General features: G+C 35.6%; 5 protein-coding genes and 1 pseudogene across 7 annotated transcripts in view; 2 read left to right on the top strand and 4 right to left on the bottom strand.

Moving 5' to 3' along the window:
* Nucleotides 1-9,382, top strand: part of LOC100649309 (disintegrin and metalloproteinase domain-containing protein 10) — a 57,354-nt gene extending 47,972 nt beyond the window's left edge. Inside the window, exons 8-18 of one of the 2 annotated variants that reach the window (XM_020867072.2) lie at nucleotides 361-501; nucleotides 627-751; nucleotides 1,263-1,391; nucleotides 1,620-1,788; nucleotides 2,715-2,884; nucleotides 3,064-3,231; nucleotides 3,309-3,436; nucleotides 3,527-3,641; nucleotides 4,039-4,173; nucleotides 4,315-4,354; nucleotides 4,638-5,049. In XM_020867072.2, the coding sequence (XP_020722731.2) occupies nucleotides 361-501; nucleotides 627-751; nucleotides 1,263-1,391; nucleotides 1,620-1,788; nucleotides 2,715-2,884; nucleotides 3,064-3,231; nucleotides 3,309-3,436; nucleotides 3,527-3,641; nucleotides 4,039-4,173; nucleotides 4,315-4,354; nucleotides 4,638-4,834 (1,517 nt within the window). In that variant the 3' untranslated portion in view covers nucleotides 4,835-5,049. Of the gene's footprint in view, nucleotides 1-360; nucleotides 502-626; nucleotides 752-1,262; nucleotides 1,392-1,619; nucleotides 1,789-2,714; nucleotides 2,885-3,063; nucleotides 3,232-3,308; nucleotides 3,437-3,526; nucleotides 3,642-4,038; nucleotides 4,174-4,314; nucleotides 4,355-4,637 lie in introns of both variants that reach the window. The other variant, XM_012316870.3, reaches the window with a different exon arrangement.
* LOC100647200 (vicilin-like seed storage protein At2g18540) lies at nucleotides 9,195-11,234 on the bottom strand. Its single transcript, XM_048412617.1, has 4 exons — nucleotides 10,181-11,234; nucleotides 9,918-10,115; nucleotides 9,656-9,794; nucleotides 9,195-9,568 (listed from the first exon to the last, which is right to left on the bottom strand). Exons 1-4 carry the CDS (start codon nucleotides 10,397-10,399, stop codon nucleotides 9,399-9,401), a joined length of 726 nt encoding a protein of 241 aa, XP_048268574.1. The 5' UTR covers nucleotides 10,400-11,234; the 3' UTR covers nucleotides 9,195-9,398.
* Nucleotides 11,235-11,347: 113 nt separating this feature from the next.
* On the bottom strand, nucleotides 11,348-14,351 carry LOC100644418 (ATP-dependent RNA helicase abstrakt). Its single transcript, XM_003401037.4, has 10 exons — nucleotides 14,024-14,351; nucleotides 13,659-13,932; nucleotides 13,237-13,582; nucleotides 13,027-13,160; nucleotides 12,793-12,949; nucleotides 12,552-12,714; nucleotides 12,178-12,478; nucleotides 11,952-12,101; nucleotides 11,698-11,880; nucleotides 11,348-11,616 (listed from the first exon to the last, which is right to left on the bottom strand). The coding sequence occupies exons 1-10, from the start codon at nucleotides 14,054-14,056 to the stop codon at nucleotides 11,480-11,482; spliced, it is 1,878 nt and encodes a 625-aa protein (XP_003401085.1). The 5' UTR covers nucleotides 14,057-14,351; the 3' UTR covers nucleotides 11,348-11,479.
* A 495-nt stretch (nucleotides 14,352-14,846) lies between these two features.
* Nucleotides 14,847-21,864, top strand: LOC100645027 (annotated as a pseudogene).
* On the bottom strand, nucleotides 15,925-17,631 carry LOC100645576. Of its 2 annotated transcripts, none has more exons than XM_012316869.3 (7): nucleotides 17,430-17,631; nucleotides 17,113-17,356; nucleotides 16,853-17,063; nucleotides 16,649-16,773; nucleotides 16,393-16,575; nucleotides 16,151-16,320; nucleotides 15,925-16,089 (listed from the first exon to the last, which is right to left on the bottom strand). In XM_012316869.3, exons 1-7 carry the CDS (start codon nucleotides 17,441-17,443, stop codon nucleotides 15,957-15,959), a joined length of 1,080 nt encoding a protein of 359 aa, XP_012172259.2. In that variant the 5' UTR covers nucleotides 17,444-17,631; the 3' UTR covers nucleotides 15,925-15,956. The 2 variants fall into 2 exon arrangements, with proteins under 2 accessions (XP_012172259.2, XP_003401094.2); XM_003401046.4 differs by having other exon boundaries at nucleotides 16,853-17,048; nucleotides 17,430-17,626.
* On the bottom strand, nucleotides 21,684-24,686 carry LOC100645349 (spermine oxidase). Its single transcript, XM_003401045.4, has 8 exons — nucleotides 24,386-24,686; nucleotides 24,051-24,306; nucleotides 23,288-23,501; nucleotides 22,977-23,213; nucleotides 22,781-22,912; nucleotides 22,492-22,694; nucleotides 22,308-22,428; nucleotides 21,684-22,231 (listed from the first exon to the last, which is right to left on the bottom strand). The coding sequence occupies exons 1-8, from the start codon at nucleotides 24,585-24,587 to the stop codon at nucleotides 22,118-22,120; spliced, it is 1,479 nt and encodes a 492-aa protein (XP_003401093.2). The 5' UTR covers nucleotides 24,588-24,686; the 3' UTR covers nucleotides 21,684-22,117.
* Between the last annotated feature and the right edge of the window lie 369 nt (nucleotides 24,687-25,055).

Below are 25,055 nucleotides of genomic sequence, written 5' to 3'. Positions count from 1 at the left end.
TTTACCAACCGGTAATATCGGTCGATTAACAGGTGACAAGCGTAATTTACGATTTTATGTTGAACAGGACTATCAATTGCAACTATTGTAACTCTAATCCGTAGTTCTCTGTTTCGATATCAAAGTTGTTAGCGTTACGCAATGGAATTTATTAAGGCGCGTGACTTGTAAAATTTCGTTAACAATAGTAGTTCAATTTCGCAATTAAGTACCGAGCGTAAGTTCGTTGCGAGCCAGTTTCACAAGAAACTACGATCATAAAATATTGGCCAACGTTGTGTATGCGCTGTCCGCGAACAATATACGTATGTACCTCGTGCCGACTCCAGACATCTAAGAAGAATACGTTGCTGTTGCTAGATTTCAACCAGGACGGCAGACCTGACAACATCAGCTTCATGATAAAACGTGTGAAAGTTCACAGCGAGGACGCGCTGAGAGATCCCAATTATCGATTCCCAGGCAACTACGGCGTGGAAAAGTATCTGGAGCTCTTCTCCGGTAAATAAATCTTCCTTCTAACGATACTTCGCATAACGGCAGCCGATTGTTGTTTGCGGCGAAAGAAACATCCGATCGATCACCCGAACGATTGCAAATCCCCCGGTTCGTCTTGTTCATTGCAGAAGAGGATTACGACGCGTTCTGCTTAGCTTACATGTTCACGTATCGGGATTTCGAGATGGGAACGCTTGGACTAGCTTGGACCGGTGATCTGAAAAACGCTGGTGGAGTCTGCGAAAAGAACGGGGTAAGCTTGTTGCTACGGTGAATTAAAAGAATATTGCTATATATAATTGTAATGATATATCGTGATATAACGTAACTACAAATTATTCCAAAAAATGTTATACTCGTCGTATACGTTCGAAAATTTGTAAAATAGGCGGTAAGGAAGAGACACCATATTACCAGATTATTAGAATTTTTATTATCGTCTTATTTGTACCTTAGGCCCAGAGGCTAAGAGTTCATAGATCGTTACCGATACGGTAAACTATTTCGCAAAAGTGACCAAAATTCGTATGAATTTTAGGCTTTCCTCGAAAATAACCGAAGCAAAAATGACAATAAAGAATAGAAATCATAAAATTCCAAACACGAAGGATGAAATAGAAATCGACTATCGGTCAACTCTCGGTCCTTTCGTTTCTTTCATCGAGGAAGCCTCGAAACTCGGAAATCCGAAACTCACTCCCGCTTCCTTTCGAAACGAACATCGAGCACCTTGAAATCTACAAAATGTACTATAAACTTTGCAGCACTATCGTGGCAGTATGAAGTCGCTGAACACCGGAATAGTGACTTTGCTGAATTACGGCAAGCACGTACCACCCGCCGTTTCTCACGTCACTTTGGCCCACGAGATCGGTCACAACTTCGGCTCACCGGTAGGCTGCTTTGAATTTACTTACTCCATATACGTACGCATACACGGTCTCGTTCTTGCTTCTAGATGAGATATCACGACCGCTTCGTAATGTTAATACGTTTTTCGTGCCAAGCCACGCGCATAGAAAGAGAAAGAGGAGAGACGAGTTTGACGGTTCTGCTCGTTTTTCTAGGACTGTCGATGTCGATACGCGCGTAACACGAGGCGCCACTTTACTTTGTTTCAGCACGATCCGGAACAATGCACGCCCGGCGGAGAGGATGGAAACTTCATTATGTTCGCTCGTGCTACCAGCGGCGACAAGCGAAACAATAATCGTTTCAGCCCATGTAGCTTGAGTGCCATAAACCCAGTTTTGAATAGCAAAGCTCGTTCTCCGAAGGGTTGCTTTACTGGTCAGTCTCTGGCTCGTTACTTTTATGTCCCCTGTCGAATATCGAATATTCGCGGAATGTACCCGTCCATTATAGTTGCGCGCTCCTCCAATCGAAAGTTATTTAACGTAGTAATATTTCCACCGAATATATCTATCCCGAATAATAGTCGAAACTTTTAAGTACAGTTTCCTCCAGCGATAAAGTCGTTCCGCGGATCCCCGCTTTCACTATATCCTTCCTAAGGACTGGAAACTTAGAGCATAAACGGTCCGTCATAGATATTAGGACACACGATATTTACTATAAATTGAATACCTTTCACTGCTATCGTTTTATCGTAGATCTGTCATTTTATTCCTATCGTATCGACGATCGAATCAATCTACCAGTAATTTGCACGAAAAAAACCGTTATTCTACGTTTATCGTGATCAAAATTTCAGTAGCAGAAAATAAATGTATAACTTAATTAATTATTGGGACTCCGATGCTTTTAATAGCTGCGAGTTCTCAAGATTTTTGCATCGCTGTGATTTCCAATACACCCTATGTGTCTTATAACGTAAGATATTAAAAATAGAATAAAATTTGTTCGATTTTTTTGACAAATGCGACGAATAAGTCCTAATATTTATGGCAGTGTATATATTGGGTTGAGCAATAAGCTCATTCGCCTTTCACCGATGTAGATATATATTTTTAGAAAATGTAGAGATGAGAGTCCTCGAATTTTTTAATGGATGATATTAATAATCGATAATGGATAAATTTACGGAGAAACGAGATAAACTAATTGGAAGAATTTTATATGAAAATAATCGTCAAAGCAAATATAACGCTTCGTAGTCTTCCGAGCAAAAGCGAATGAACCTATTGCTGAACCTAATATGCGCATTTATGTACGCGTTTAGAGAGAGACTAAGGAAACTGTGTATGTGTTTCCAGAGCCGCAAGTGTCATTATGCGGCAATGGTGTCATCGAAGAGGGTGAAGAGTGCGACTGCGGATGGGAAGAAGATTGCAGGGACTCGTGTTGTTTTCCCCAACGTCGTTATCCGCCGGTAGGCGAGACACCCTGTACACTCACACCGGGTTCCATTTGTAGTCCTAGCCAAGTACGTAAACGCAGGATACGACACAGTGCGACATACGTTTCAAACAGACTTGTCATATTCTTTCCACACGACCCCGAGGATCTTTTCATTCGTTAAAAGCAAATTAATTAATTAATAATTAATCAAAAGCAAAAGAACTCCAGGATTGCAGCAATTAAAAGCGTGTTATCATTTTTCAGGGTCCATGTTGCACGGCAGAGTGCAATTTAAGATTCGGAGACAAGTGCAGAGACGACAACGGATGTCGCGACGCAAGCTTCTGCGACGGTCGATCACCGTATTGTCCTCCTTCCATCAACAAGCCCAACAAGACGATCTGCAATCGCGAATTTGTGTGTTTTATGGGGGTGAGCGCGAAATCCAGACAATGACGGAGAAATATTTTTCCGCGTATGCATCGTTTACCTTTTTCCTTGTTTCGTAGGAGTGCACCGGTAGTATATGCCTTGCATACGGATTGGAATCTTGCCAGTGCATTCCCGGGCCAAATGATCCACCGACGAAAGCCTGTGAACTATGTTGTCGTCTGCCCGGAGAAAATCAACCCTGCTTGTACGTTATGAACCGCATTTTTCTCTGCGCTCATATTTTTTTATAATGTTAAAAATAAATATATATCGATGATCGATGTTACGCGTATAGGTCGTCTTTTGATTGGAACTCTCCACCCTACGACATTCCGGACATGTTCTCGAAGCCTGGAACACCGTGCAATGATTATAACGGATACTGTGACGTCTTCCAAAAATGTCGTGAGGTGCGACCATATGACATTTTATCATATGGCGAGTTTATCATAGTAGCCTAGCTATAAATAGGCAAACGCTTACTCGTATATACTCGCTCTTTATATTATGGCAAATCCTGTCTCTTTTTTCTACGATACAGGATAAAACAATATGCTATGGTTTACTACGCTATGGTATCAAACTGAAAATAGAAAATTTTTCAAGTTCTATCTTCGGAAGATTTCATGTCCTCGTTGTATCAATAGCTTTTTATATTTATAGCGATTCCAGATTTTTATTTTGAGCAATAATTCCAAAGTAGATTAAATCGAATTTCGACTTTCTCTATTTAGATGCTTCGTCGCGGTAAATACAGACTTTATCTATCAATGATAGGATACTTTTTATCTACGAACTGTCCTACAGGTCGATCCAAGTGGTCCTTTAGCAACCTTAAGGAAGCTTCTCTTGTCCGACGAAAGCCTAGCCACGTTCCGTCGTTGGATAATTGACCACTGGTACGCAGCCGCTTTTATCATTGTGGCTGCTGTATCGCTATTGGTAAGCGTTACTTTAATTCTTCCTTTAATCTTCGACGTTAATTTCCATTCTATTCTTGTTATTTCTTCTATACACATTCGAATTGTTCTTTAGAAAAATACGGTTTACTATATAATACGATACCAATCATTTTTACGCCAGAGACTATCGAGGAAACGCGCAGATAAAAAACGTGTCGAGAGTAAGTCTAGGAACAGACGAAAGTAGAGTCTTGTATCCGCAGCATCTGTAACACACGCTAGATGAAAACGTCGTTGTACCTTTGTATCTAATTCATTATAAATCCTCCAGCATTCGTATAAGTATTCGAGTAACGAACACGCGATCGTACAATTATCAGCAGTATCGTAGTTGATTTCCCTCATACATTTCACCGCTAACATCTGCCTAAATCAATACCTGTAACGGTAGAACACGCAACCACTTGATATCATCGTTAATACTTTACGACTCGTTGAATTTAGGTGGCGAGCATGCGATTACTGGGCAAACGGCCGGACCTGAAACTCAAGTCAGTTACAATAATACACAGCTCAACGACGGAAACTGTGCGTCTTCCGCCGGAGGGAACGGAGGGAGTGACAGTGCATCCTCCGGCTGTACGTGCAAAGCTTCCACTCAGCAGAAAAGTCAGGGAGAAGAGGAGACATCGGAAGCATAAGGATTCTCATGGAAACGCGGACAAATCCGGCAAGGATGCATCGAAGAAGAAGAAACAGCCTCAATCGCAGACGAAGAGGATATCGGCGAACGCGACCGAGGACTTTGCTAGGAAGAGATCGGCAGATGTGACGCCTGCGATGATACAAGAGAACAAACGGAAGAAGACCTTCCCAAGTCGAGATAAGCAGAATTCGAGTGGCAACGTAAGCAGCGCGGACAACGAGAAAAGAAAGCGTAAGAAGCAACACAAGAAAGAAGTGATCGATTATTCGGCTATCCAGGCTGAGAAGGAAACCGAGCCAAACGCCGATCCTAAAAGCAAAGTACGTTCCTGGTTATTGGCATCCTCTCAATGTCGACCGGAAACTGGCAGAAGCAACGCGACTGGTTTACCGAAAAGCAAGTCTACTCCTGTGGGCCTGACTGGTGCAGGAACCAGACTGCCTGCGACTAGGCAAGCGATTTCGAGGAGACCAATCGAATCTAAAGAAACGAAAACACCAGCAAGTTCGGGGGCAAGAAAAGAGAGGGCGAAGCTGCAAGTAGTTTATAAACCCCCTTTCAGGTTCAGCGTGAAACTGAGAAAATCCGACAAGGTAGCGCAGGTTCCTGCCCTGGCGCCAAACACGACACACGTCAATGGCAGGCCGAAGCTTCCACGAACCGGTGTTCTTCTAAGGACAGCGAAAAAGAAGGACAGGGTCAGAATCGGCAGGGCCAGACAAATAGCGCCTACAGGAATCGGAAACAGTGCGGGTGATTTACCTGAGCCGGCCAATTCTGATCTCCATACCGTTCCTTCCGATCTCGAAGTGTTACTGTCCGAGAGCGAGTTCCTCTTCTCGGACACGTGACCACGGTGAATCAGAGACGCTTAGATCTGTTCGTTATTTAGAGGAATCTTTTTAGAAAGAAGATCTGTATCGAAGAAATCGATACGTCGAAGAATCCCGTCCGCCGAAGTCGCGAAGGATAGGTACATGTGAAAACCTTTTACATGCTATCCCGTGGTTCAGCCTCAGTTTCGCTAATGATAAATATAATTAAGCGCTCTGGTCGATCGTTAAAAAACGCTCGACAGAATAAAGAATCAAAAGAAGAAGGTATTTATTATTAGTGAAATCGAACTTCGAAGAACCAAACCGTTTTATCGTATTAGTCTAATGGCTGCTGGGCGTGTTTTCATAAACGTTGACGCAACCCCAAATGAGCTTCTTCCGTTCTACTGTGCTGGAATTTATTTTTTTATCGGTATCTAATAACGAGGAGCACGCATACACATATGGCGTACGCTTTCGCTCTTTTTCACGTCTTCCTAGTAATAAGACGACATATCTGTCGTACGTTCAGAATAATTCACCTCGTAAATCGTCGAATTCGTATTACGATGTAACGATCGATCACCGAAACGATCCGCGTTCTATGGAAGTGCTAGTTGAACGATCCAAGCCAAGTTTTCTTCTTCCAAAGAAAAGGGGCCAAATTTCACTTTAAAAAAAAAAAAGAAAAAAAAAAGAGGAGACTAACCGCAGCCGTGCGCATCGACGTATCGATGGCACAAGGAACAAAGTCACAGACCTATTTTCGCCCGTCGAAAAGCGCGCTGAAAAATTTGTTCTTTCTCTGGAAACACGAGATTACGATTCGTTTGCGATCGCAGCTTTAATAACAGTTCAGGGATCAGCGTTCGATCGATGTGAGATGCGACTTCTAGAGCGATGTATCGTCTTATTTGGAGACGAATAACGGAGAGAAAGAGTAGGAGAAAGAAAAATACTTAAAACTATTACTATATCGTGCCTATCGTACACCGCTGTTCGAAACTTGCGAAAAGAATCTCGCGAACGAAGAGAAAACTTCTTGCTTTTCCTTGGTGATGGTTTTTCGTGAGACAAACAGGAAGTCAGCAGACACACGATTTGCTAAGAAATTCGTGATCTAGCGACGAATCGAAGTTTCTCTTAGAAAAAAAAAAGAGAAGAATCTTTGAGAACGTAAATCGCGGTTGATAGTTGAAGCTAGTCTATCCTTTTTGAGTTTCTTTAAAGATCGTCTATCGTCAACTTGATACTTTTTGCCTGCACTTGCTGTTGTTAATCTAACGTACTATTCTCATGGTTCCTATTCGCCGGCAATTCCTAACCGCGGTGTAAAACTTGCCGGATTATTTGCATTTCCAGTGGATAAGCGATGGCAAGACTCTCGTTGAGCTATTTATATTTTTGAGACTGTATAAAAGATACGAGAATTAACGACACGCATTCTTCGCTATATTTCCATGAGTTTCATTCCTACCAGTGTGTATTCAGAGATTGTCTACTCTACTGGAAAAACGGTCGTAGCTTAATCCTATTGAAATGATTTATCATTACTATTCTGCGGTGCTATTAGTCGATATCGCTTAACGAAACGATTCTGTGCCCGTTGAACATTCCAACGATTCCTCCAAATCTCTTTCCATCCGATCGAATCTATGTTCCTCTTATTTCCCTCGTTGAAACTGCTTGTTCTTATCCTAACGTTTGTTAATGTTATTTGTTATTCGCTTCGATGCATTCCATTCCACAGAAACGGTGTTTTTCTCAGAATACTCTGGCATTTGCCCGATGCTTCTATTACTTTGACCCACCATATAAACACCTTGTCGATCGCAAGCATTATTGAAATATCCGCTAACATTTATGGTTTCGTGAAACAAGAAGAATAGCTTCCGCGAAACGTACTAGAGACTTGCGAGAGTTATGTGTTAAAAAAAAGAAAAAAAAAACGCTTGTATCATCGTTAAGACGCCGAGAGAAGGCGTGGTGATTGGTCTCGTTGACGAAGAGCAACAGGAAATTTCTGACCAGATTTGTTCACCGTTGATGAGATATTATTAGCGTTAAGGGACGGAGGTGGGCAAATCTATTTTTCGTTGTTCATTAATGTAAAACGTGCTGCGATAAATACTGCCATAACGTATCGTACAAGAGGGAATTACGAGTAAAATGATACGCGTATATCGTTATTATAACGCGAAAGAACCATCGAGACACGCTTCGTTTGCCCACCTCTGATTAAAACCAGTAGAGTATTTTGCCGATTGCTGCGAATAAATGAACAAAAATCTGCTTGTGTGTATACATACGTGCGTACGTGTACTTAAATCGTAAGAATATGTGATTTTACTTTTACGTGAATTTATATACACGTTTAACAGGCGTAAGCGGATTGCGATCGAGTCTCTGCAATCTCCGAGAGTCGATCGTTCAATATGTGTTACGCGACTAATATTTAATTAACCCATTGGCCTAATATTACGTAAATCGTAAGCGATTATTATTTAGTCAGAAACGTTTACTCGAATAGTCGATACTATTTATTAAACGAAACAGAGAAGCATGAACCAGTGCGACTGCAGTTTCCGACTGGCTAAGAAATTGTTGCATCCATCTTCCCTCCTTCGTTTCTCTTAGAGAAAAGTTAGAAGAAACGACGCGTGGAAAACCGCGTCAGTCGAAAGAGAAAATAAGAGTAGCGAGTCGATGTAGGCAAATGGGTTATCAAAGGAAATGTGATTTTACTTTTAAGACCAATCTGTGTTAAATTCGTGAACTTGACCGGTTCTGAGCCAGTGGCCATGTCGCCTAATTCCCTCCCTCGTTATCGCTTCGTACTTAAGAAATTCTCCATAGAGGTTCTTTAGTTCGTCTGGAAGAAAGAACCGTAGGTCAGGACCATTCGTCGAGATGCAATTTCGATACGTGGACATACGGATTTCACGTAGCGTATAAGGAATACAAATAGACAACTTACAATAGTATTCAGTTTTTAAAGTTTACGATCATTACGATCATCCATTGAACGACGATCTTCCGAGAAAAGAATTTCTCTACGATCTCAGGAATGCGTTTCACGAGTTCATTTCCGAATATTACTGTACCGTTTCCAAGTGTATAATATTTTAACGATAGATGTATTGATTTACTCGTCATTTAAAGAAGAGATGAGAACGATCGACCGATCGAATTAGTTCGTAAGCGACTATGGCGACTAGCCAGTCACCGAGAAAACTAACGTTCGTACTTATAGTTATTCTTAATGCTCGAGTGCTACTTGTTTCGCTACTTCAACCCCTTCTTACGCCGAACATGTTTTAACACAGAGTGAAAGAGAGAGAAAGAAGGAAAAAAGAAATTGAAACGATCGTTTTGATATTACGTGACAATTGTTATAAATCGAAAGCGAAAAATTGCAAATGGAAGGGGTAAAAATGGTAGAAGAAATCGCTCGAGAATTGCCTCGATCGCCAAGAAAAATCCGATCGGCAGAACGAAACTCGTTAGTTAGCTGTTCCCGTCCGATTTTTCGATACTGGACACGCCCGAGGCGAGACTGTTAATTTATCACGTACTTAATATCCAATATAAGATGGGGCTGCTGTATTTTTACACGGACTTTGTATAAATGACGAGAGCCGCAAGAACCGCGAGAGCGATGGTTTTCGCGCATCATTGTATATATCTGTATACCAATAAATAGCTGTAGAATTAAAAATTTAATTTCATCTTCGGTCTTTCTATTTAAAGTACATCGTTCTTCGCCTGCTGAAATTTCACTGCTTCCGAGTTAGATTCCGAATGGCACTTAATTTCGTTAATATTAACTTCACGCTTTATCTTCCCTGCATCCTTCGAACGTTGCATTTTATTTTGCTCTATAGCCTCGCGCAATTCGTTTCCATATTGGACAACTACAAATAAAATATGGCAAAGCTCGACCATGTTGGTTCGTTTCGTGTCAAATGCTATGTCTTTGATATCAACGGTGATTTACGTACCTTTTTCGCGTCGCGCTTGCTCCTTCTCACCTTCCTTTTCCTCCTGTTTCTTTCGTTCATCTGCCAAATACTTAGCGAAAGCAGCGTCGATCGCATTTTCTTTCGCTTTCCTTTCAGCCATAGCTCTCTGAGTTTTTGCCTATTCATTTTACAGCCTCTAACAATCTTTATACACGATGTTACATTTCTTACGCGTATTGTATAAAAGGATAATGTGCAATGAAAAAAAAAAAAAAATGTCGCCATGCAACCCCAATCTCACCATCTCTTCTAGTTGTTGTCTCGCAGTACGTTTCTTTTCCATCGCCAGTTTAATCGCTTCATCCGCCAGTTTGCGTTCTTTCTCTACCAAATACAATTCCCTGGAAATTTCTTCTCGTTCTATTCGTTTATGCTCTTCTTCCATCAATTTACTCATCATCTTTTCTAACATAGCGTCCTTAGCTGCCTGAGTATCAGCCTAAAAAAGACAGGTGCATTGTTAAGATAAAATTCAGCGGCAATAAATGAACGTCTTCGTAGAACCTTTCCTTCAGCTTCCCTCTTTTGCAAAGCCTCCCTTTTAGCGATGATTCGCAAAATCTCGTCGTGTTCCTGCTTCAGAACCTCCCTCCTCTTCTCTTTCCAAAATCGTCGAGCTTTTAAAAAAGCATCCTTCTCGGCCTCCATCAAAGCAGCTATTTCTTTCTTTCTCTTCTCCGCTTCCAAATTTTCTTGGTGCATCGTCTCGTCAACTTCTTCCATTATTTTTCGCTCGCGATGCTTCTCCTCTTCTTTCTCGCGCAGTTTCCGTCGATTATCTAGAAGTTGGTTCTGCAGATCTCTTCTGTAACTTAATTTCTTCTGCCGCTGCTTCGTCTCAAAATCTTCTTCCACGTCCCATGGGCTGGACAGGTTAGAAGTTTGTATCTCTTCATCCTGAGTCTTCTTTTCTATTAATTCTGCGTGTTTCTTCTCCAATGCTTCGTTACATACAGATGGAACAGCAGATCTTATCTTTCTACTCTTTAATGACTCTTGCAGTTCGATATCTGTATTATATCAATAGGTGCACAGTAAGTAAATTTAGAATTAATAGACTGCGGCTATTTATGCAAATTCATATTTTTATGGATATAATTACAAACACATAGACGTTATGGTCATAATAATCATTAAACATAAAACATTATAGAGAGTATTGTACTTTGCATATTTTGTATATGTTTGCATATTATATGCATTATGCGCATCTTTGCAGCTTCTAATTTTCCATGAATGCATATACACCAACAGTCTAACAACGAGTTAAAGGAAAATTGCGCTTTTACGTTTGCGACGTGCAAGCTCCTCGACTAGTCGCTGCGTGCGTTTAAGCTGTCGAATTTTTGCATCACCAGCTGCCTTGGCATATTGTAGTTTTTCCGCTTCTAATGCTTCTTTGCGTTCAATGTGCTGTTGACGTAATCTTCGCTTCTTTTCGGCACTTTTCTCTATTATCCTTCGCCGTGTCTCTATTTCATCGGCTTTCTGATTTTCGACCCACGTGAAATCGTCATTTTGCCCTCTAATCATTATTCAGGTCAATTCAGACGGAATTTTTGTTGAAAAATTTCTATCTTTGTGCGTATCGTGTGCCAAATTGATGAACAGAGAAAACATAAAAGCATCGCGTTTAAAGCTAGCAAGAAGTATGCAGTATCAAGGAAAGAGTGAGATAATATCAATGTTTAATTATAAATACAAATTTTGTATGAATATTTACAAAATCGGTGTCTTATACAAAATACGATATTATACAAAGAAATCACTATTTTTTAAAAGATATGTACAAAATATTCCAGTTTAATAGTCAGCTGCATTGCTGGCCAAGTAATCACGGCGTCCGATATTCGAAGCTTGTTTGTTTTGGATAGCTTCCAGTTTGGGACACTCTGTGATTCTGTGACCAAGACCACCGCAATAACTGCATCCACGCTCATCTGAAATGTAATAAAAAACACGGCTTATTTCCTGCTTCTTAATAAAAAAGAAAATGTAAATGTTATCTGCAATCGTCTTACCTCCCAAATTGAGGTATTTTTCATTCTCTGAACAAAGTTCCAGCAAGAATGGTGGAACCTTTTGTTTTGCTTCCATAAGCAAGTGTTTAAGATCCAGTAACACAGACTCGTCATTTGCTTTGTTAATAAATGTTGTTGCTATTCCAGTTCGTCCAGAACGCCCAGTTCTTCCGATCCTGTGCACTATACATAAAAATTAATTATTTAAGTAATTAATCATTGCTTAATAATTTAATAGAAACATGCTAAATTACCATAGTTTTCAACATCGTCCGGCATATCGTAATTTATAACGTGTTGCACATCGGCAAAATCGAGACCTTTGGATGCAACATCCGTTGCAACCAATACATCCTTCCGGCCTTCACGAAAAGCTTCTACAGAACGCGATCTTTCTTCCTGATCTATAAAAAAGTAATTACACGATTTAAGCACTAGAAATATACTTGATGATATCTTTCGCATTAAAATTGAATATACCTTTTCCACCATGTATTGCTACCGCTTCAACGCCCTTTAGCAATAGGTATTCGTGAATAGCATCAACGTCTTGCTTTTTCTCGGCAAATATAAGTACAGGTGGGGGAGTTTTTTGTAAACATTCCAGGAGATACACGATTTTGGCTTCTTGCTTGACGTATTCAACTTCTTGTATTACATTCATAGACGCTGCACCTGCGCGACCAACATTAATCGTCACAGGTTTTACTAAAGCGGAACGCGCAAAATTTTGAATCTTCTTTGGCATAGTTGCGGAAAACAGCAACGTTTGTCTCTGACCCTATATGAAATATATGCTCAAATGTAGTACAAACAATTTTTAATATAATAAAAATATAACAAAGTATATTTACCCTGAAGAACGAAAAAATTGTTCGCACATCTTCTTCAAAACCCATGTCGATCATACGATCAGCTTCGTCCATACATAGATAACGACACACGCTAAGTTTTACCATCTTTTTATCTAACATATCCATTAGTCTTCCAGGAGTTGCCACCATAATGTGAACACCTCTATAACGAAGGCAAAGATTATATAATGCGATAGAAATATCGAAATAAGAAAAATCAAAGTGTTGGCAGAATACTTGCTTGTTAATAACTTCTAAAGATTCTGATACAGGTACACCTCCAATTGCTAAACAGCTGCGTATTTCGGGACAACCTGCTTGTCGTAAAGTATTCGTGTAATGTCGAATAATATCGTAAGTTTGTTTCGCTAATTCTCGAGACGGACAAATGATTAAACCTGAAAGGGGATAAACGTCATATTTAATATCATTTTCTAAATATTTTATTTTTTATATTATCACAATATAGTATTACCATATGGTCCTTCGTTTCTCACAAATGGCATAGCCACTTCTTGTTCTAGACAAAACATTATAATAGGTAATACAAATACCAATGTTTTACCGCTACCAGTGAAAGCAATGCCAATCATATCGCGACCTGATAATCTACAAAAAGGATAAAAGTAAATACTTAATATTTTACAGAAACATGACTAAGTATATGCAATAAATGTATACTAACACTGTTGGTATTCCTTGAACTTGAATTGGTGTGGGTTTAACAATACCTTTCTGTTCCAAACCATTCAGTATACCTCTATGAAATTTCATCTCTTTGAAGCTTTTCAATGGTGGTGGTACATCATCTCCCTCTACTAAAATTCTAAGTTTTCTCCTAATCCTTTCATGTCTTGCTTCTCCTGCAGCAAGAACTGCTCTTGGAGGTCTCCAACTGGTCTTTATTGGGTCCTCATATTGAATACCCTTTGCTAATTCCGCTACACCCATTAAAGCTTTATTTTCTGCTACACTCTCTAGGATCTTTTCTTCTTCCTTCAACTGTTTTTCCATAGCACTTTCCTTCTTAGCTAAAATATTTTACGAATCAGTTAATTTAAGTTATTGAAAATTTTTTATTTCATGAAGTATGCCATACACAGTTACCTTCTGCTAATTTTTTTAATTCAGTATGTTGATCTAACAAAGAAATGTTCGACTTTCTTCCCCATACTTGCCCATCATCATCATCTGCATCATCCTTTTCATTCTCACTGCTACTTTTCCCGATAATACCAGCAGCAGCTTCATCTTTAAGTTGTCCAAGCTTACCAAGCTTAATTAATTGATATTTTTTACGTTCCTTAACTGGCACATAAGGAACATAATCGTCATCTGTTTCCAGGGGACTGCTTTCCTTGTCTGCTTCTCTTCTGTATCTCTATATTAAGAAACATTTATTAATTTATTAGTTAGAGAAATTTTAGAGATATATAATTGATAAGAGATAAAATATCAGATAGTAAAATAACCTTTCGTGGAGGATCTCCTTTTTCTTGTGCCATTTTTTACACAATTAAATACTTTAAATATTTTAAGATTCAAAAACGATTCAAACGAATAATTTATGTGATCACAGACATATCTCTATTCCTTAGTATTATTAAGGAATCCACATATAACCTATATTCCATATAATTGTATTCCCAAACTTTAAAAGAACAAATAATATATTTAGTGAATATGTCGTAATGCCACCATTATCAATATTTCAAAAGTATTTTTCGATAATATTAATTATTTTATTCTTGAGAATCTATTAAAAATTAATATTAATAATAAAGAAACACTTTGGAAGTTATTTACATTACATTCAGATTCGATACTCGATACTCAATACTCGATTGCTTCACATCGAAAAATGAATCGATTTATCAATATTTAAAACGTTCATATTATCGACATCTAATTTATACTTAATATATACCAAATTCAATCCGATACAAAATGAATTTTTGTAACCGGGAAATAAGGTATAGCTAAAAAATCGATACTGTACTTTTAATCAGTAGACTAATCTACTAATCTACTAATTATAACTGTTCGGAATTTTGATAATTTTGATGGCACGGATAAGCCCATTCCCTTCTTTAGGAAATTGTGAATTACATATCCTCCACAAGCTGTAAACCTAATGATCCGAGGTCAGATAAAAGCTTCAAGTAAAATCTAGCCAGAAAGGCACAATGAACAGACGAAACCCAACGACAGGTAGGGAGAGAATCAGCAACATACTAGGGCAGTTCATCAGACATCGTACCGTGCGGGTGAAGTATCCTAAGCACTATATATATTTTGGATATTTTATATATTTTTTCATACTACCTACATTATGTGTAATTTTGCATGTACTAGTTTCCTATAAATGCATAAAAATTTACAGTTTACCAATGATAAATGAAAATCAATCAATTTTTTTGCATATCAAATTTAATATTCATTTCGATGTTTAAAATCACTTTTCCAAAACTGACCCACGAATTCATTAGCATTTTGTATAAAGATGAAAATTTTGTATTACGGTATTTGTGGCGCTATGCACTTCCGGAATACATCAGATCAGCTGATCGAAGCATGGTACTAACAATACCAGATAATACTAATTGATAGTTACGTTGGATACGTTTTTAGTATTTTCATTTGATAATTAATCGTATTTATTGTTATTCTAGATAAAAAGATTAAATACTGAATAAATTATGTACATATGATGACGATATCATAGTATACTAATTACAATCTACTACTTCAAAACGTTGTTAAAACAGTACAATGTTTAAAGATCCAAGAATAATAATCATTGGTGCTGGAGCAGCGGGTATTGCTGCAGCAGCTAGATTAATAGAAAAGGGATTAAAAAATATTACAATTCTCGAAGGAAAAGATCGGATCGGCGGTAGAATACATACAGTAGAATTTTGTAAGTAAATTATTTCTGTTTCTATTGTACGTTCATTAAACATTCATACACAAAAGTTCAATTTTTGTTGCATAGGATAAAGAAACGCACTTATTTTTAAAGCAATTGTAATTTTATATTTTCAGCGGATAATGTAGTGGAATTAGGTGCACAATGGGTTCATGGTGAACAGGGGAATGTTGTTTTTGATCTTGCTTATCCACACAAACTATTAGATTCATCAAAATGCTTTAATGAATTCGATAGACACTTATTTGTTACTGCAAAGGGTGAAATTCTCTCAAAAGAAGAAAGTATAGAAACATTAAAAATATACTATGATATTTCTGAAAATATATCGGATGATATACATAATTCAGAGTCATATGGAGAATATTTTATAAATCAGTGAGTATATAAATAGGTTTAAAATATTTATTTATTATATACAAAATTAAAATTATTTATTAAATATAAATTTAAATTATTTATTAAATTATACAAGTTTATTTTGAACATTTCTTTAAAAGAATGTTCTTAACAAATGCATCAATGTCACTCTCTCTAAACCATGCTTGCAAAGTTGGATGCAAATTTGTTGTTGCAACTTTGAAAACTTCTTTATCAGGAACTATACACCTGAAAAGAGAAATATTTATGTAAATACATCAGTATAAACAGTAATATTTGACAAACTTACCTTACACGAGAATTAATGCATTGACTTCTCACATATTCATATCTTAAAAGAGAATATATATACTTTATGTACTTTGCATCTAACCTATTTTGGTCTTCAGTATAGATTTTCTTAGAATTATTTATTCTTTCCATATATCCTTGCGTTAGTATAGGTATAATAAAGTTCACCTAAATGTTATTAATTAATAGTAATTAAATTGAATTAAATTTTTCAATCTACAGACATCTAAATTGTTTTACCTGTTTAAAACAATCATCTATAAACTCTTCTGCTCTACTATATACATAATTTTCCTGTTCTTGAAGTATGAGAACTCCAATTTTGGGCTCCTTAGACCTGAATATTTTTGCTATATGCTGTGCAGTTTCTGAACCATCATCAGCAAATGTTAACATAACTTTACAGACATATAGTTTTTTAGTCTATTAAGAAAATAAACAAAAAATGTCAATTTGTATTGATATAAAGACATTAATCACAAATATTCTATAATACCTTTTTTAAATTATCTTGTATAACATGCCCAGAGACTGATTTATGTCTTTGTGTATTATGTACAAAATTAATTGGAGTTAATACTAATGGAGCTCTTGGTACATTATTTGGTCTCATGATTGATTCTATACAAATAAAAACCATTCATCTAAGCTAAATTGAAAGAAAAGGTTTCTACTGCTTCTATTACAAATATTAAAATACCATTTGCCGTAGTACTTTGTGAAATTCTGTTAATTAGATCAGAAACATCATCCTTTACTTGATTAATTATATCAAAACGATGCATTCTTTGTAAAATACTCAAAATCTTATCTATAGTTGCCTCAGCATGTTGCACATATGTTAGTAATACATAATAAGTTGGATCTTGCAGGCCTTTAAAATCATAATCTATACACTGTAAGAAAAAGAGCTAACAAAACAATTTTAAATAAAATCATCATTGAATATTATATGCATACACGTATTTGTTCCATTGTTAAGCCCATATGTGCAGCAAATTCTTGCCACCCATTATAAATTTTCCCTGTTGCAGTAGAACTTAGTAATAAACATAATTTTTGCAATGTGGTTTTTCCAATCTCTTCGAATAGATAAGAAGCATGAATTTGTGCTGTAGCTCTTTGAATATTTAATGCTACAGTATCTAAATTTGGAGGACCATCAACCTCTCTTCTCAACTTTTCCAATTCAGGATCAACATTGCTGAAATACAAAATGTTTTATAATCAATGAAAACATATTTTTTCTATAAAACTAATTCAGTAATAATTCTTACCTTTTTGCGAACATGTTTACAAAGTATATATAATTTATGTTCCTGTGTCACATTTTTTATAGAGAGATATAAATCATTCATAATTTGTAACGTAATACAATAGTTTTATGAAGCACAATCGCACAATGTAAGAAATTATACATAATAATGTACAAATTTTAATAAATGCACTATAGTTTTCTCTTACTTTCTCATTTCAAGGTTAGTGACTCACGTCCGGCCTGATTTTACCGCTAAAATTCGAAATCTCTTCCGATCGCTGTAATAAGCAACTGAATTGAATTAAATTAAATTAAATATTTCAGATTTTATAAGACATTTGACAAAAATCCGTTTACTAGTCGTAATAAAGCCGAGCAATTACTAGATTGGATACATAAATTTGATAATTCCATTCAATGTAGTGATTCATGGTTTGATGTTTCTGCAAAAGAAATTGTAAATTATTGGACTTGTGATGGAGATCTTGTACTTAATTGGAAGAGTCATGGCTATAAAACATTATTTACTTTATTATCAGTATGTATATTTTATATCACTAATAATTACATTATATACGTATATGTAGCAATAGTTAATTTTTCTTTTATTTCAGCAAAAAATATCAAATGCAAAAAATAAATTGCCTATAATGGAAAAAATAGAATTTAACAAAGATGTTTATAATATTGACTATACTTCAGATAACAATATAATTGTAAAAACAAAAGATGGTTCAACATATAAAGCATCTCATATTATATTTACTGCATCTCTTGGTGTTCTGAAAGAGAAACACAACACAATGTTCACTCCACTTTTACCTGGAATAAAACAACATGCAATAAAGGCACGGTAAAAGTTTAATATTGATGGTTATGGAATGGTTAATATGGAAATTTCTCTACTTTTTCATATGCACTTAATTTAAAACACAATTGTAATATGTTATTTAGGGTTTAAATATTGGAACTGTAAATAAAGTGTTCTTGGAATTCCCACGTAGATGGTGGCAAGAAGAGTGTGCAGGTTTTAGTTTAATATGGTCTAAGGAAGATAAAGAAGAATTTATTAAATCTTATGGACAAGTATGAACAAGTATACAGCTATATCCTTTAATATTGATAAACATTATTAGTATTGATTCTTAAATATATTCACCATATATGATGTAGGATTATGAGTGGCTATGTGATGTGTTTGCATTTATTTCTGTGGATTATCAACCAAGAGTACTATGTGCATGGATCTCTGGTAAATTTGCAAAACAAATGGAGTTACTGTCTGATACTGATGTATCTGATGGACTATATTTATTACTAGAAATGTTTTTGAGCAAAACGTATAATATTCCAAAATTTGATCAAATGATTAGGTAATAATTTGTAATATTCTCTTTTTTGGTATTCTAACGTTAATATGTATTATATTATTTGTAGATCATCATGGTATACTGATGAATATTTCCGTGGATCGTATACCTTTAAAAGTATAACAACTGAAAAGCTAAACGTGAAAACGGAAGATTTAGCTGAACCTATTATATTAGCTGATGGGAAACCTGTATGCATTTCCATTAACTGAATAATTAAGGAAAAATGGGTATCAGATTCTTTAATAATTTTAATTCAATAGATAATCCTCTTCGCTGGAGAAGCGACGCACGAACGTTATTATTCTACTGTGCATGGCGCAGTTGAAACGGGTTTCAGAGAAGCTGATAGAATAATAGATTTTTATAGGTAAATTTTATAACTTTTATATATATAATTAGTATTTCAATTTTATTTGGGATATTTGGGTAACTACGGTGCAAAATAGTCTTTCTGATTACTCATTATAGTTGAGATAAAAGGTTATTACTTATACATAATGATTCTGTGGATGATTAAACAGTAACTGATTCTAAAATAAGCTTATTTTTGTGATCATCGCATGGCTTAAAAGATTCTGTGTGATTTGATTTTTATTTTCCAATATAATTTATATCTTTAAATTTGTAATTCACACTTTGTGTCTTATGCAATCATATCTATTTTATTTTTTAATCTTAAAAATAATATCTAGGCGCGCACACATACAAAGATAATCTGCGTAATCTATGACAATTATACTTGTCCTTTTTTTCATTAATTTCTTTTACTTGCTTTTCAATATGAAAAAGTAGTATGAATGAAAAAGCTAATTTATATTTAAAGTGTTTATATTGAATCATATATTCTATTTCTATTGATTAGCATGCTTCTTAGGCGGTTAAAGCCTCAGCTCTAACCAGAGCCACATTTCTTCATAAGGGACCACGGTAAATTATAGATTTACTTGATGATTTACATTTTAAAAAACATTCTTTATATAAACATTAAATGTATATTTCCAATGTACTGATTTAATCAATAACCATTTATTTTTATTATTTTATTCTTTCAACAAAAAGAAACTTAACATATAAATTCCACACTTAGCAATAAATAAATAAAATGCATGCATGTCTATTCTTGCTGCATTATTGATTTTGCTACTATCGATTTACAAGCAGTAAGTAATATATTTTTCTATTAATTAGGTAATTTTCCTTCTTGATAGAAAATTACGATATTGTTATATTTTTTAATTATTTAAATTTGTATATAGTAATAATTCGTACATACATGTTAAAAATTGATTACAATTGTAAACAAACTGTTAAAATTGAATAAAAAAAGAAAAATCAAATAAAGAAAGAATAATCAGATCTAATCACGTAGAACACGCGGTTGCATAAACAACTTCGATAAACTGGAAAGGACAGTGAATGCGTCAAGCCAAAAAATAACAAGAACGAAACTTGTAATAGTAGGTGCAGGCATTGCGGGATTAGCGGCTGCGAAGACAATAGACGAAGCAAATTTCAAAGATTATCTATTAATCGAAGGTAATTAAACGTCGTATCGGAATTGCATCCGCATGCAAGTATGATATTTACTATTTATTTTCTCACAGCGCAAAATAAAATTGGTGGTCGAATTCAATCTATTCCGTGGAATAAGGCTTGGATAGAATGTGGGGCGCAGTTTGTACACGGTGATCAAAGTCAGTTAGCCCAATTATGTTATGAACATGATTTACTCTCGGATATACAATGTCAAGATGGTCAAGGAATTTTCATTCGCAATAATGGTTGTAAAGTAGATGAAGCTTTGATAGAGGAGATAGATGACCTTGTTCGCACTACATTAGAAGATTGCGAAGATTATGAAAACAAAGATATCGAAGTAGGCTTTGAAAATATCGATGCGGTTTTAAGAAATTGTCTCAATAAACATTTACATAAAAAGGATGACCCATTAGCAACAAGAACCATAAAGAAGGAAATTTTTGATTGGAATGTTAGATTTCTTGTAATAGATAATGCTTGTTTCACACTTGATGAACTGTCTACGAAATATTGGGGAAAATTTAAGGTAAATACGGATCAGTTGTAATGTTGAACTTGTACGGGAAAATTTAATAACGCTAACTATTTCATTTATAGTTTGTCGGCGGCTCAGAACACGTGTCGTTTAAATCCTGATATACGGCTTTACCCAAACTTATCGCTGATAGTTTGGGTAAAGAAAATTTATTCCTAAATACCTCTGTCGATTCAATCGAGTGGCAACAAGTAATAGATAATGATTTCAATTCCCCACTTATTATAAATATATCTAACAATACTCGTATTCTTGCGGATTGTGTAATAATTACCTGCTCTCTCGGTTATTTAAAAGAGAATTATAAGAAGATGTTCATTCCCTCCTTACCGAATCCCTTCAGCCAGGCAATCGAATGTTTAGGTTTCGGTTTAATAAATAAGGTTTTCCTCGATTTTGGTGTTCCTTGGTGGAAACCTGGTACCGAAGGATTTCAATTACTTTGGAAAGAAGGAGTATTTTGCAATAAAAATCTGGCTATATGGACTAGAGATCTGACGGGTTTCGATGTTCTGCCAAATCACGAAGGTGTACTCCTTGGTTGGATTGGTGGACGCGGAGCTTATATTATCGAAACTTTAAGCGAACAGCAGGTCGCAACGGACTGTGAAAATTTACTTAAACATTATTTAAGATTTGATAAAATACCACCAGTAAAAAAATGTTTGAGGACCCAGTGGAATGCAAATAAGTATGTTCGTGGCAGTTATAGTCATATTACAACAAGATGTGACGCGGATGGCATTACGCCACACAGTTTAGCAGAGGCGATATGGGGCAAGGCAAAAAAATATGATGATAAGGTGAGAAAAATCAACATACTTGATTATGAAATACTCGATGCAACGAAAATTAATTTATTTTAGGATGTGCCTATCATTATGTTTGCTGGTGAAGCAACGCATGAGAATTTTTACTCTACGACGCATGGTGCTTACGATACTGGAGTAAAACAAGCACAAACTTTTTTACGACATCACGTCATTAAGAATTAATTATATATAATTTTAAATTTCTAAGAAATACTTTGGAATGTTGGTACAGTCGCATAAATTCGCTGTACATATGCAATATGAAGACACGCGTGCACACATTTCAAACTTAATAAAAATTTCTTGTTTTATATATGTACAGTTACGTATATAATTTTTATCGTATCGTATTTATTATCATGTTAATAATGTTTATAATCATATTAATTATGAACAATTTTATCTAAATAAAATGTATTATTTTGTCATTGCATTTTCAATTATACTATTAATTGTCGTAAAGATTTATTAATCTTTCAGCTTCTCTCCACCCAGAGGCAATCGCTCCATGTACTGTAGAGTAGTGGTTTTTGTTGGTAGCTTCACCTCCGAATAGAACTACCTAAAAGAAACAGATGAAACAATATGTAATCTGGTATTCATTTTTTTTTTCAAAAAATCGTTCAAATAAAACTTACGGGTTTCCCCATTTTCATAATTGGCTCTGATAATTCCTTCGCGGTAGAGTTCGTCCTTATAGAATCTACGCTCTGATAACTATATGTACCCCGGAAATGCTTATTTTGATGCCATTTACTCCTATAAACGAAAAGAATGTCATCAGACTGAGATAAGAATAGATAGAAGCTGAAAGATCGGTACCTTATCATCGCTATTGGCCTAGTGACATTATAATGTTTCAACAACATATTATTTAATATTTGTATTGTTTGATCAAAAACTTCGTCATCAGTGAGGTCATCCATTAACCGCGCACCTCTTCCAGATACCCATGCTTGCAATAAACGAGGCTTGTGGTCGACAAAGTTAAAGCCTGCTGTGTAAGGTATCCACCTCGTTTTTGGCTAAACAAAATAAAAATATAATTTATCTTTATATTATATACAACTAAATTAACATATCCGTTTGTAGCGCAACTTTCAAATCTTACATCGCTCTCAAGCTTCTCCCTTTCTTCTTTACTCCACAAAATTCTATATCCTGCGTTGTTCATTTCTGTGGGAGTAAACCAAATATCATCGAAGGCTAAAAATATTTTACAAGCATTTCCAAATCCCAGTCCCTAAAACGAAAATTAAATATCGTTAATTAAACTTTAATTTCTTCTGGGAAAAAGGTAAATATACCTTAATGGTCTTAATTTTTGATTCCGGCAATGAAGGATTAAAGAGAGTTTCGTGCTGTGCTTTAAGCACTCCTAAAGAAGGTGTCATGATGACATGATCGGCTATATATTCTTTTCCATCGAGCGTTGTTATTTTCACGGTATTATCGTCACTGGAGTAATCAACTTTCGTTACTTCAGCATTAAATACCGTTTTGTTTAGCACAGGTAACTCATCCTCCGGATTTGGAAATCTTTTCTATTTAAGAAATTTACGGTAAATAAGCATGTTCAACGAATAAAATATATTGTCGTAAGATAATAAACACCAACCATTAATATATCGAGAATAGTGCCATATCCTCGTTTCCTCCAATTGATCGCCAGATCACCCTCACACACATTATAATCGGTGTACGTTTTCGCTGCGATATCGAACCAGTCATCGGCCGGATCAAAGCTAGTCTCCATTAAATTCAACAGCCACAGTATTTGATCCTGTAGCGTTTCATTTAATTCCGGGAACATCTCAAAATTGTCTTTGAATCTAATGTAAAGTCATTTTAGATCAATATACTATATATAATATTTTAGATCAATATATAAAGTATACGATAAGGTATGCGCGTCACTTCAGATATGAATTTAGAACAGGCACATAACAACGCCTATTTAAAATTCTCGAACAGATTCATCATACTAAATTATAATGTTAAAGAACAGATGAATTCAATTATATGGAAGTAATAATATTCGAGAGCACATCCCTAATATTGCATACTAATATAAAAATTCTTATTATGATATTATATATTATTCAATTATATTATACAACTATAAATAATATATATGTAAATAATACTATAAGAACAATTTTTACACGCACCAATATAATGTTACTATTAAATGATATTTTCTTCTTGCTTTTTGCTTGTTCTCAACTTTGCGATCTTTTAAATACCATATAACCTGGTTCGTACAGTTATGAATTACATTCAAGATAAATTTCTGATAAAACAATTACTATATGTTCATTTGAATCCTTTTATCCTGAGTACATTAATGAAGCGACGATATAAACGCATAAAGTTCGTACTTGTATATGAGACATTCGCCGACGGAATGCTGACACTCATCATCCGACATCTCCGGACTAGTGCGTCCAAAAGATAAGTAAGTATCCGTAATGTTCTTTGTGATTCTAGGATCGAGTAATTCACCAGTAGATGTGTATATTTCATCGTTAATTGGTTTCGAGTGATCTGTAATGTTCAAAGGAGCTACCAATTCGTACGCAACATTTCCCTTCTCTCCGTGAACCCATTGCGCGCCTAAATCGATCACATACTCGTCTACAAACGTAAACAATCTATCAATCTTATTTTGTAATTGCGAATACCTTATTGCTACCGTAGTAATAGCTACACTCACCAAATTTTACTGTATTTACCCGTCCACCGATTCGATTCTCGGCTTCCAAAATAATAAGATTTTCAAAACCATTCTCGATCAATTTCGACGCAGCCGCGATACCAGACGCTCCAGCACCAACGATCACTATACGCGGCGATTTAGTATCTTCAGAAATCGTGCCTGAGATGAGGCAAAACAGAAAGATCAAGTAATAGAGCATCTCCGACGGTGAAATGAACTCTGCACGCACAAACTTTTATCAATTGACAGATTGGACATCTAGTTTTACGTGATAACCCTTATATATACTGTATGCTCTTGTTCATATAATAATTTACTTTTGTTAAGCAATAGTGATAGTATCTGGAGTATGTAATTAGTAATAATAACATTGGTTAGATAACGGCTAATAATGAGAGATAATGAAATTATTCTTTCCATAAATTACTACATAATTTAACCTATAACTTTTAATAGTGTTTTTAATGCATTTTATCGTCTAGAAATTATGTAATGAATATGGATCGTTTGTTTGGAGAGTAATTCTCTTCGGTTTGATATTTTAGAGCTATAAACTTTCAACATTTTATTTAAACCAGCTGTAACAATGATATTATAAAGCATGCTACATAAATATGACTTAAAAAGATTTTAAAATAAAGAATTTTTAAAAGATCAAAAAAGATAA

Source organism: Bombus terrestris, chromosome 15, assembly GCF_910591885.1.
Source record: "Bombus terrestris chromosome 15, iyBomTerr1.2, whole genome shotgun sequence".
Lineage (NCBI taxonomy): Eukaryota > Metazoa > Arthropoda > Insecta > Hymenoptera > Apidae > Bombus > Bombus terrestris.
This window is presented reverse-complemented; position numbering and strand designations above follow the sequence as displayed.

Bases quoted from the DNA above. Each gene is read 5' to 3' on its own strand.
- LOC100645349 (XM_003401045.4), bottom strand. From the start codon at position 24,587: ATGCTCTATTACTTGATCTTTCTGTTTTGCCTCATCTCAGGCACGATT. The intron at 24,307-24,385 runs GTGAGTGTAGCT...TTACGTTTGTAG, and splicing joins GGTAAATACAGTAAAATTTG to ACGAGTATGTGATCGATTTA. The intron at 22,429-22,491 runs GTACCGATCTTT...TTTCGTTTATAG, and splicing joins AGGCCAATAGCGATGATAAG to GAGTAAATGGCATCAAAATA.
- LOC100645576 (XM_012316869.3), bottom strand. The intron at 16,576-16,648 runs GTATTATAGAAT...TTTTCTTAATAG, and splicing joins TACAAGATAATTTAAAAAAG to ACTAAAAAACTATATGTCTG. The intron at 16,321-16,392 runs GTAAAACAATTT...AATAACATTTAG, and splicing joins TAGATGATTGTTTTAAACAG to GTGAACTTTATTATACCTAT.
- LOC100644418 (XM_003401037.4), bottom strand. From the start codon at position 14,056: ATGGCACAAGAAAAAGGAGATCCTCCACGAAAG. The intron at 12,715-12,792 runs GCAAGTATTCTG...CCTTCGTTATAG, and splicing joins TCTTTAGAAGTTATTAACAA to AGGTGTTCACATTATGGTGG. The intron at 12,102-12,177 runs GTATATTCAATT...ACTTTTTTATAG, and splicing joins AGCAATACATGGTGGAAAAG to ATCAGGAAGAAAGATCGCGT.
- LOC100647200 (XM_048412617.1), bottom strand. From the start codon at position 10,399: ATGGAAGAAGTTGACGAGACGATGCACCAAGAAAATTTGGAAGCGGAG. The intron at 10,116-10,180 runs GTTCTACGAAGA...TGTCTTTTTTAG, and splicing joins AGAGGGAAGCTGAAGGAAAG to GCTGATACTCAGGCAGCTAA. The intron at 9,569-9,655 runs GTACGTAAATCA...TTTTATTTGTAG, and splicing joins GCAAGCGCGACGCGAAAAAG to TTGTCCAATATGGAAACGAA.